Here is a 12,285-nt window from a genome sequence, read left to right as displayed (position 1 = left end):
CTATTCAGCACTGGTTAGGCCTCTCCTTGAGTATTGTGTCCAGTTCTGGACACCACACTTTGAGAAGGATGCTAAGAAATTGGAACAAGTTCAGAGGAGGGCAACAACGGCTTGGGCCCTGGATACCTGAAGGACCGCCTCCTTCCATATGAACCTACCCGGCGGTTAAGATCTAACCAGGGGGCCCTTTTGAAAGAGCCGTCCCTTAAGGAGATAAGAGGGAGGGCTTGTAGAGAAAGGGCCTTTTCGGCAGCTGCCCCCAGACTATGGAATGCCCTCCTGACTGAGATTCGTCTGGCGCCGACATTGATGACATTTCAGCGCCAGGTCAAAACCTTCCTGTTCCAAAAGGCTTTTAATTGAAATAATATCAGCTGTGGGTCTGATGGCAATTTTTAGAGTATATATTTTAACTGCATTTTAATTATTTTACCCTTTTATTTTGCCTTTTAATTGTATTTTAAATATTGTAAGCTGCCCAGAGACCTTTGAGTAGTGTGGGCAGCATATACATTAAACAAACAAACAAACAAGGAGGATCAGGGGGCTGGAAACCAAGCCCTGTGAGGAAAGTCTGAAAGAAGTGGGCATGTTTAGCTTTGGAAAAAGAAGACAGAGGGGAAATAGGAGAGCATGTTTCAAATACTTGAAAGGCTATCACAGGACCTGTTCTCGATCATCCCAGAGTGCAGGATATGCAATGATGGGCTCAAGTTACGAAGCCAGATTTTGATTGAATATCAAGAAAAGTTTCCTAACTGTTAGAGCAGTTAAGACAGTGGAATCAATTACCATGAGAGATGGTGAGTGCTCCAACACTGGAGATAGTCAAGAGAAACTTAGACAACCACCTGGCACATATCCTTTGATTTGTATTCCTGCCTAAAGTAGGAGGTTGGACTGGCTGGCCTTAGAGATCCCTTCCAACATCACTATTCTATCGCTATTCTATGATTCTGTGATTCAAAATCCTGTGATGATCTTTGCCTGTATCTAGACCAACCCTGCGTAAGAACAATTGTGAAGATGAAATGCAACAGTGCTCATGTTTCCCAACATGAACTCCTTGAAGGAATCAGGATGAAAACAAGCTCAGTAATAACTAATATGAGACTGTATTTATTTTCAAGAGAGAAAGAGAGTTTGAATTTGCTGTGTGTGAAGGGTAGACTGAATAGTAAACTGCACAGAACTTAACTCATGTTTTAAAACTGGAAATTGTAAAATCTCTCTCTGGCTCCACTTCTAGTATAAATGTTATTAATATTTTCTGATGTTTGTCCTAATAAATTAACAATTGAATCTAAAATACTTTCTCTCCTTCCCACAACTTAAGTTATTATTGAAGCAAGTCAATAGAGAAAAAGAATATCAGGTTTGAGATCATTCATGTGTCCCTGAAAATTTATTTTTTAAAAAAAAAAAATTCAACTGAGGTAAAAAAAAACCCCAACAACAACGTGTGTTCCTTTTACAGGATCCAGAACTTTAACCTTTATGGGATCCAAATGTCTGCTGAATGGATGACGTGCCTACGATAATTAAGGTAAATATAAGAATTAATATTGTTTATGCAATAAGTTGAGAGCTAAATCAGAACAGTGCAGCTTGCACATCCGATACTTGTATTAGTAGCAAAATGTGTATGAGGGTACCTGCTTTTATGCATATGGTAATCTAGAACAGTGGTTCTTAACCTTGGGTTACTCAGGTGTTTTTGGACTGCAACTCCCAGAAGCCTTCACTACCAGCTGTGCTAGCTGGGGTTTCTGGGAGTTGCAGTTCAAAAACACCCGAGTAGCCCAAGGTTAAGAACCACTGATCTAGAATACATGTCTTTATTTTTTTATTTCTTGCACTTTCTGCTGGCCCACCTGAATACTTTTACTGAGGCCAGAGTGTGATTGCCTTTGCAATTTCTCTAGCCTGCTCAGATGCACACAAGTACGATGTATTGTCTTGAACCTGTCCATTTATAATGGATGAAATCCTGCTACAGTGCTATACTTGTGGGACTTGAAGATACGGAGGCATTAGCCCTAGTTGTGCCAAGGTGGAGCTGCTACAGTATTTGCGAAATACCTTATTTCCTTGAAAATGAGACCTAACCTGAAAATAAGCACTGGTATGATTTTCCAGGATGTTCATCATATAAGCCCTACCCCAAAAATAAGCCCCATTTAAGTGAAACCCCGCCCGCCACCCTTGTGCAGCAACCAGAAGAAGATGACATGACTGTATTTGAATAAATGTAGATGGTTGTACATGGAAAAAAACACCAAAACATCCCCTGAAAATAAGCCCTTATGCATTTTTGGAGTAAAAATTAATATAAGACCCTGTCTTACTTTTGTGGAAACATGGTAGTTCCCCAGACACGTTGTGCAACAGTGGTGCCAGGAATCTCAGGATCAAGTGTGCAATCCTTGTTACTCAGACTTCCTGGCCTGCTGTGATCATGGGAATTGCTCCTGGTGGAATGCCTGGTGGTGATTGTTTTAAACTGTCTGTCTCTGGGGTTTTGAGTCTGGATATACTTTGTCCAAGCCTTACTTTAGAAATAATAAGTTAGAATTAGAGAGGAAAAAGTTGGTGTTTGATCTTCTTCCTTCAATCCATTCCAGGTATCCCTTTATGCTTGTTAATACTTTTAAATGCAGGATTGCTTATCATTAATAGCAACACAGTATTTCTTTTTTGTTTTGTTTACGAGTTAAATGATATTTGAGTCAGAGAAACAGGACTCCTGTTAATAGTATTATTTCATATTTAGTACAGTTTCAGCATTTGAATAGTCCCCCTCCTGAGGTCACATCTGTATGCACCCCGCTTGTTAGTTTTTTTAAATTGAGATCCAGAAATGCACAGATAAAGTCATGGCACAACACAGTGCAAAATGTCTCCCAAAAAGCCCACCATAAAGGTGAAGAGAGCACAGAAAGATGCTCCTACCAAGACCTTGTTTCATCTGTCTGTGCGTACTGCATAGACAGTAGGACCCCCTTATCCGCAGGATCAGTATCCACTGATTCACTATTCATGGTCTGAAAATATTAAAAGAAAAATCCCCTGCAAATATTTTTAACGATGAAATTACCAGAACTGTTCAGTAAAGGGAACCAGAGACCATGCTGTGTATGGCATTTGTAAAGGTTTCCATGATGTCATTATCAGAACTGGCCACTAGAGGGAGCTGGAGAGTGTGCTGTGTATAATGCTCTGTACAGTATTTTTCCAGCATCTGTGCAAGGACTTGGAACCAGTCCCCCATGGATATGGAGGTCCCCTACTGCAGTGATTCTTAACCTTTATTACTCAAATGCTTTTGAACTGCAACTCCCAGAAACCCCAGTCAGGACAGCTGGGAGTTGCAGTCCAAAACTCCTGAGTAACCCAAGGTTAAGAACCAGTGCCCTACTGTATAAAGTAGCAGTGATTCTCTAAGGCAGTGTGAGGTACAAAGGTACAAACCTTTTTGAGGCTGAGTGTCCAAACCGGAGGGGGAGGGAAAATGACCCGGCAGGCAGACAGCGGCCACAGAAGCGGAAGTGGCAGCAGAAGCAGAAAAGGGAATCCTGGGCATGGAGGTGCCTCCAGACCTCACTCCAGATCCGCTTCCAGTTGAGCCCAACCCCGCTACTGTCTGTAGCTCGGCCAGTAGGAACACAGCTGGTCCGCTGCCACCAGCTACAGCTGCTGTGGATCCTGGCCCGCTGCCCATCATGGCACTAGCACCACAGCTGCTGGAGGTAGCAATCTGGCAACTTATGGCGCACGTGCCCACAGAGAGGGCTCTGTGTGCCAGCTGTGGCACGCGTGCCATAGGTTTACCATCACTGCTCTAGGGCAATGACGAGGACCCGGCAGCCTTCCAAAAGTTGTTGGATTGCAACTTGTATCAACCATGCAGTTGGCTATGCTGATTATATATGCTTACACTACAATCACATGTAACACAACCCAGCTTGTAGATGCTAAACAGGCAGCTGCTTGCTTCCCCTAGCTTGCCCTAACGAGTCTATAACCGTTGAACAGACCATTCTCTATAAGAAGTATTGTCTTTAGAGTAGGGAGAGACCTTGGAAGTCATCTGAAAGGTTCAATGGAGGAAGTCATCAATTTTTAATTCCCTGACAGATGACTTTGCAGCCTGTGTTTCAATCCTCCTGCAGTGGAGAATCCAGTAGCTCCCAAAAGCAATCTGTCCATCTTTCAAACAGCTCTTGCCATTAGGATGTTTCTTCTAACGTTTAAATGAAATCTGCTTGGATCTTGTGTGTACGCGTGCACACAAATGAACATATTTGAGATACATATATTTGAGGTAGATTTTTATTTTTTTAAAAATACCTAGTTTTTGTTGTTTCTTTCAAATGCCATATTTTCATGAGAAAATAGATCATTGTCTTCACAAATTACAGTTTAAATGTATGAGCAATTGACTCAGTGGGAGTGAGTGTGTGTTTGTCAAACATCCAAGCTTGTATAGAAGGTCTGAATGAAATAGGTTTGTTCGCCTATATGATACAGAAATGATAACTTTTTGGGGGGAGAGTGATTTGCTAGTTGACAGTAAATTATCTAGGTCTGAAATCACTTGCATGTGACTTACAAATAGTTTGGCATCCCAAAAAGGGTGGGTGAGTTACTGAATCTAGACTCAGAGAACATTACAGAAGAAATAAATTATCCCTTTTTAACATTGGTCCAGTTTGTAACCTACTTTGTTAAATTGACTGTAAATAGGAAACAGATCTTTTAGGAAAACAGAACTTTGCATTTTTCTTCTCCATCAAGGGAAGATTATTGGATGTTTAGATGCATTATATGGTGTGGTCATGGATTCTGCTGAGCTGGTAAGGTGCATGTGATTGGCAAGCTCTGTGTAGCATGATGCCCTTGTCGTCATCGTCCCCCATGACAGCTAGAGCTCAGATCACCTCTGTTCAACTCTCTCCTAACCTACTGGAGGATGCCACAGTTTCACTAAGCTGCCACCAACCATTCCCTATAAGAAGTCACACAGACCAGGGATGGATTTTTAACAAATAAAGGAATAAGGTTTATTTAAACAACACACAGGGAAAATAAAAGGATCAAGTGAATAAGATACAGTAACGTGGCTTAGTCTCAATCATACATACACACAGTTTGGTTCACACAGAACACTTAACTTGAAGCACAGACCCTGAACCTATCAGTTCTGGCTAACCATACAGACACCTGAACCTATCAGGTTGGTACTGACTGACACACAGTAGTACCCTGTCTGACACACAGACTCCCACTCAAGCTTCTTCTCTCAGCTCTTCTCCCAGCTTCTTCCCCAGCTTCTAAACTTCTCCACACACACCACATATATATACAGTACAGCCCCTCCTCCTGATGTCCCGCCTTCCACTCCCCATAGGATGGAACTTTCCCTCCAAACCCATGACAGACAGGTAACATCAGTGCTGTATGTAACACCTCCCCTCTTTATAAGTTGTTTTGTAGGGGGAAAGCTAAGGTGCTTTTCACCAAAAAACAACCTGGACCCAAAACAAACAAAAACAGTCATATAATAACATACAATACCATACTTACTTATACTTACACTCTATTAGGCATTTAAACATTTACCATTAACAATACATCAAGTTACCTTTATTCATACAAACCAACATGTTTAATAAACAGACACATTTGACTTTTTGTCATCAAAATATATACATAGTCCATGTTTCTTTCGCCGTCTTCATTCTTCAGGTCTTCTTGACAAGGCGTCAGCAACACAGTTCACTGACCCTCTGACCACCTTCACTTCAAAGTCATAGTCTTGCAGATTTAAAGCCCACCTCATAAGTTTACTATTGTGGGTTTTCATTGTCTTTAACCATTGCAGTGGTGAATGGTCAGTGCACAGCATAAAATGTCTTCCCCAGATGTAAGGCTTGGCCTTCTGGATCGCGTAGACTATGGCCAGGCACTCCTTCTCCACGGTTGCCAAATGTCTCTCACCTTTCTGGAGTTTCCTACTCAGGTAGGACACTGGATGCTGGTCACCATTCTCATCCTCCTGGCAAAGAACTGCTCCTACCCCGCTGTTAGACGCATCGGTGTAGATGATGAACTCCCGGTCGAAGTCTGGAGCACGCAGCCCTGGATAGTTGATGAGCGCCTCCTTCAACCTCCGGAACGCCTCCTCACAGTCGCTGGTCCACGGGATGCGGTCATCAGCCTTCTTCCTCGTCAGATTGGTCAGCGGAGCCGCAATCTCGCTAAACCTCGGGATGAACTTTCTGTAGTAGCCCACCAACCCAAGAAATGATTTGACTTTTTTCTTGGTGTTGGGTCTGGGCCAATCACGAACTGCTTCTATCTTGGCCTCGAGGGGTTTGATCACTCCTCCCCCTACTATGTGACCCAAGTATTTTATTCCTGGGCTACCCAGCTGCAGTTTGTTCTCTTTGCAGGGCCTAGGCCAAAGCACTCCCTCTCCTGGGTTAAAGTGCCTCTCCCTGCCTTCCTGGTCATCCCAAGCTTTCTTTCTGACCTTTTGAGCTTGCAGGGTCTCTGCTGCTAGCTCTAGGTTTCTCTTTAGGTCCTTCCTTAAAGAGTCTATATATGTCACAACGTCTTGTGGGTCATCCTGGGTGATCTGCTCCCAATTTTGTTTGATCAGATCAAGGGGCCCTTTCACCCTTCTCCCAAATAAAAGTTCAAACGGACTGAACCCGGTACTGGCTTGTGGCACTGATCGATAAGCAAACAAAAGGGATTGCAGCTTCTGGTCCCAATTGTTTGGATTCTCTGCCAAGTAAGCCCTAATCATGCGCATTAGAGTCCCATTGAACTTCTCAGTTAACCCATTACTTTCAGGGTGATAGGCAGTGGTTTCCTTGTGCTTAATTCCACAGATTTGCCATAAGCGTTTCATGAGCTTCGATGTGAACGATGCGCCCAAATCTGTGATTATTTCTGAGGCAAATCCCATCCTGGACATATACCCCACCAAGGCATCTGCCACTGTGTTAGTTTCAATGTTAGTCAAGGGAATGGCTTCAGGGTACCTCGTGGCATGGTCCACAATGGTGAGAATGAACCTGTTCCCCCTCTTTGTGGCCTTGGGCAAAGGTCCCACAATATCCACCCCTATGCATTTGAACGGAGTGTCAATCACAGGCAAAGGGCACAACTTTGCTTTGGTCCTGTCGCGGCTATTCCCCTGCCTTTGACACACATCACATTGTTTACAGAACTCCCTGATCTGCTTCCCTATGTCAGGCCAGTAAAAATTCTGTGTGATTCTCTGCTGTGTCTTGTTCACCCCTAAGTGCGCAGCAAACATGTCAGAGTGCCCCCTTTGTGAGATCATGGGGCGATACTTTTCAGGTACCACTAGCTGACTTCGGATCCCATCTCCCCCTTTTGAGATATTCCTCAGGGTCTCTCTATACAAAATCCCCTTTTTCTCTAGAAATCTCACTGGGGTTTCAGGTGTTAGCTGGGCGTCCGTCACCTGTTCAAAACACTTTTGGAGAGTGGCGTCTGCCTTTTGCTCTTGGCCAAATCGGCTGTCTGTGGTTAAGGTTTCCACCACAGCTTCGGAACTCCCCCCACCTGCTTCCGTCTCGGGCTCATCATTACCCCCCTGGACTGTCCCCGTGGTGGCTTGTGAACGTGTAATCACTAGCACCCGTTTCACATGTTCAGCCAGGTCATTTCCCACGAGCACGGCTGCTGGCAGAGTCGATGAAATCGCTAGCCGCCAAACTCCCCTCCAGCCTTGAAAGTTCACAGGTACCTCCGCTACTGGCAGTGAGATCACCTGCCCCTCAATCCCTGCCACCTTCATGCTCTCATTTGGGATTATATATTCCCTAGGAATAATATCTGGATGGCACAGGGTCACCTGGGAACAAGTGTCCCTCAGCCCCCGATACTGATGGTCAAGTATTCCTACGTCCACCCCTGCTGTTTCAAACAACTGAGAATCTGTTCTCACGAGCAAGCAGCGCTTGACCTCCACAAGAGGACCATTTTCCTCAGCCTGATCAGCAGATGTAACTGTTCCAGATTGAGTAGCCATGGCAACAGGCTCCCTCAGTGACAAGGAGCTTTGCTCTTTCTGGACACAGAACACAGCTTTTGGCTTGGTTCCACTCGAATCCTGAGGCACAATTCCTTTTAGCTGCTTTAATTTCTCACACTCTGAGATTAGATGGCCCTTTCCCTGACAGAAATAACATTTTCTGCTATATTTTGAGTCTTTCTCATCTTGTTTTGGTTTTCCCTCCAAAATCTGAGGTCTTGGTTTCATGTCTGAGGGCTTCCCTTCACCATGGTCCCCTCCCCCTTGCTGCAATTTCTTCCCTTTTATTCTCAAATCCAGCTCCTTTCGCTTAGCCTCAAACTCAGCCCTGATCTGTAAAATTTCTTCCTCAGCCCTAGCTTTTATCTCTTTTACTTTTTCTTCAGTCTTATCTCTGATTTCTTTTAATTTAATGTCTTTTTGCTGATTATATTTTTCAAGATCTTGCTCACTTTGTCTGGCCTGCGCCTCATACTTTTCTCTTTCCGAAATTTCTTCAACTGATAAATTGTTATTTCTCTTGTTGAGGAATGTTAATTCTAATTGTGCCATTCTAATTCTGTGTTTCAGTTCCATCTCTTCTATCCTCATGGCCATTCCCCTTTTCTTGGCATCTGCCTCTGCCTGACTGATTTCAGCTCTTTCTTTTCCTCTTATTTTAAGCTGTTCAATTTGTTCCTCCTTCTCTAGTTCTTTCATTCTGAATTCATGTTCTAGAGATAACTTAAAGTTTCTTAGGTCTCCCTGTGGTTCTCTCACTTCCTCCATTTCCCTCACCCTCAGTTCATGCTGTTGGGCTAGGAGTATTTTTCTGAGTTCTGGGTTCTGTTCTCCCGTGCTCTCATCCTGCACTGAGCCAAATTCATCCTCAGAACCTTGGTCCACCTGTGGGTCTTTCACTTCACCCATTTCTGCCATTTGGCTTCGAGTCAAGGGCATAATCCCCCCCCCCCCAGAACAGGCTGCTTTCAAAAGTCAAGCCTCAAAATAAAGCGACCACTTTTTTTTTTTCTTTTGCCTCAGAACCAGCTTTCTATGGATTACTGCTGTTCTTCAGCACTAACTTGCAACAGTTGCGAGCCAGAGTCTACCCCCCTCTGCTAGGCCTCTCAGCAGGCAGGCTAGATCACTGCTACTACACAGTTTTGCCTCAGCTTTTTTCCCGCCAAAACAGGCTGCCTCAGAGCTCCCTAATCTAGTCCCCAATCTGAGGTTACACGTTCTTCTACTAGCGCACCTCCCCGTGAGGTACACCTAGAAGATTACCTACGTGCTCTCAGATTGTCCCTGACTAGACCCCCCTTGCTCTGGGCACTCTTGCCAAGGCTTTGCTGGACCACTGGACAACTGGACCAGTCGTATCCCACACGCTGGACACCAATCAATGTGACAAACCCAGACCTACTGGAGGATGCCACAGTTTCACTAAGCTGCCACCAACCATTCCCTATAAGAAGTCACACAGACCAGGGATGGATTTTTAACAAATAAAGGAATAAGGTTTATTTAAACAACACACAGGGAAAATAAAAGGATCAAGTGAATAAGATACAGTAACGTGGCTTAGTCTCAATCATACATACACACAGTTTGGTTCACACAGAACACTTAACTTGAAGCACAGACCCTGAACCTATCAGTTCTGGCTAACCATACAGACACCTGAACCTATCAGGTTGGTACTGACTGACACACAGTAGTACCCTGTCTGACACACAGACTCCCACTCAAGCTTCTTCTCTCAGCTCTTCTCCCAGCTTCTTCCCCAGCTTCTAAACTTCTCCACACACACCACATATATATACAGTACAGCCCCTCCTCCTGATGTCCCGCCTTCCACTCCCCATAGGATGGAACTTTCCCTCCAAACCCATGACAGACAGGTAACATCAGTGCTGTATGTAACACATGTGATTGGCAAGCTCTGTGTAGCATGATGCCCTTGTCGTCATCGTCCCCCATGACAGCTAGAGCTCAGATCACCTCTGTTCAACTCTCTCCTATCCTTTTCCTCATCAAACGGCATCTGCTCTTCCTTGGTCATGTTACATTTCCTGTGCTTCAGTGAAAGCAGTTTTCAAGGTGAAAAATTAGTGTTTCCACAGATAGCCTTCTAGATTATTTGAAAGCCCTGACTTTTAAAATGGTTGCTTGATCTCAAGAAAAAAGCTGAGATTATATTTTGTATTTCAACAACTGCTTGGCAGCTAGGTGCATAAATTCACAAAATTGTTCATTCCAAGTAATCTATGGCGTCATTTAATTATGGTTGTTGTTTAGTCGTTGTGTCCGACTCTTTGTGACCCCATGGACCACAGCACGCCAATTATGGAGTCACTGTTTAAAATTGCATTTCTGCTCCACTTGTTCTGTGGAAAGGTTCCATCTTTTGTGAAGTGGTGTCAGGTTGCTTCCAGTTTATGGGGACCTTATGACTATGGTGACCTCCTGAGGGTTTTATTGCTAACATGCACGCTCAGGTCTTGCAAAACACGGACAATGGCTTCCTTGATTAAGTCAGTCTATTTCACTGGGAGAAGCTGAAGACAGCAGGAAAAGACAAGAGGTCTTTTCCAGTGAGTCTTTTCTTCATTTTAAAATCTCATTTTAAAAGTCTGGAATGTGTTCTGTTACCTGCAGCCCTCTGTATTGATTTTCCATTCATTTTGCAATCTTTGAACCTTTGATAAATAGTATGATTGTGTCTGTAGGATCGTTCTAGAATGGCCTTGATGTCACTTATACAGCTGGCCAGAAATATTAAAGTCTGGTGGCCTGTCATGGGATAGCATTTCCGCCACATTGCAAATAGATGGAAAGGGGGTTAGTGATGCTGACATTCAGTTTTAACTGTAGATTCAAATGATTCTTTTCCTTAAGGGAAAGGTTAAAACCATTGGAAGTCACTGCCCCCTGCCATCCAATTCTTTGGCTCCCAGCTGGGCAATGCACATACCGTCTTTTAGCACATTTGGAGAGAAAACAAGGGCTTAGTGAGGCGTAGAATCATGCCAAGAGTCATAGCTGGAATGCTCTGTGCGGCCAATCTTTTTTTAAAAATGGCCATGGATATGTGTTAGCTAGTTTACTATTGGTGGTACAGAGTTTTTGTGATTTTTTTTAAAAAAAACATTGGGGATAGGTGTATCTCTCTCTAGTATTTGTGTTTTCCTGAACATTATCAGTTTGTAGTCTTTGAAATGAATATATTGTGGGAAAATATCTGATCAGCATTCAGGCCTCAGAGCCTATCTCTGCTTTGTCATCAATTTTTTTGGGCTCACTTATTTGCGAATTTCTTCTGTGGAACAATTTTTGGAGCAAAAAGCTGGCAGTTGAAAAAAAGGTGGGTTTGTATTGTATTTCAAAGCTTAGACTGCTGCTTCTCCTTGTTTACTTTGGTTACAGCCTTGCCAGTTTCTCTTCTGAAAAATGGGTGTGCCGTGTGCCTCGTGACAGTCATTTTTGGGAGTGCCTCCCATTCTTTCTCAAAATTTCAGATGGTCCGCTTTATTAAAAGAGGCATTGTGAAAAAGAAATACCACCAGTTTGAGGCCTTTGTTAACTATTGGGAGACTATAGATGTCTTAAGATAAAAGGGATGGAATGAAAAGGGAAACGAGTAGGCATCCTTCAGTCTCGAGAGACTACAATAATGTGTTCTGAATAGAGGGCTTAGAACAACATCTGGTGTGGCTGAGAAGGCCGATTCGAGAGTGACAATCCCTTCCACACTGAGGACAAGTACAGTCTGTCCCCTGTTCAGTTCCCTGATTTTGCTGGTTTCGGGACTGCATCTTGGCCTCGGCCTGCTGGACAAGTGTCTCTTCAAATTGGGAAAGGTTATTTTTCTCTTTTTCTTACATGCATAAAATGTTGTGGATGTGGATTCAAATACATAAAAGTGAGCTGTCAGACAGTTTTACATTGTTGCACAATCTTTCTGCTCCCATCACTTCTACTACGCATAGCCCCAGGGACTTTTTGGTGATGGACGTCATTGGCTTAAACAAAGTTGATGTTGGGAGTTGAACGAATTGTGCTAAGTAAACAAGGTCTCATGTGATCCAAAAAGTTCTAATCAGAGAACTGGACTTGGAGACGTCCCAGACTTTGTCTTAATATGGGTTCATTATGTAGTAGAGATGTATGTGGATGGACCTGCAGTAAATGTAAAAATTGCAGCTGTAGCAGTTGCTTTCAAAGACTAC

General features: G+C 43.5%; 1 protein-coding gene across 4 annotated transcripts in view; it reads left to right on the top strand.

The window, feature by feature from the left end:
• PTPRA (protein tyrosine phosphatase receptor type A) overlaps positions 1–12,285 on the top strand; it is a 165,288-nt gene that overhangs the window by 69,709 nt on the left and 83,294 nt on the right. For 3 of the 4 annotated variants that reach the window (XM_073002112.2, XM_078394456.1, XM_078394455.1), the window contains exon 2: positions 1,478–1,546. The exons of the other annotated variant lie outside the window; for it this stretch is intronic. In XM_073002112.2, the coding sequence (XP_072858213.1) occupies positions 1,520–1,546 (27 nt within the window). In that variant the 5' untranslated portion in view covers positions 1,478–1,519. The remainder of the gene's footprint in view (positions 1–1,477; positions 1,547–12,285) is intronic. 4 annotated transcript variants of the gene reach the window in all.

Source organism: Pogona vitticeps, chromosome 5 (assembly GCF_051106095.1).
Source record: "Pogona vitticeps strain Pit_001003342236 chromosome 5, PviZW2.1, whole genome shotgun sequence".
In the NCBI taxonomy this organism is placed as follows: Eukaryota; Metazoa; Chordata; class Lepidosauria; order Squamata; family Agamidae; genus Pogona; species Pogona vitticeps.
This window is presented reverse-complemented; position numbering and strand designations above follow the sequence as displayed.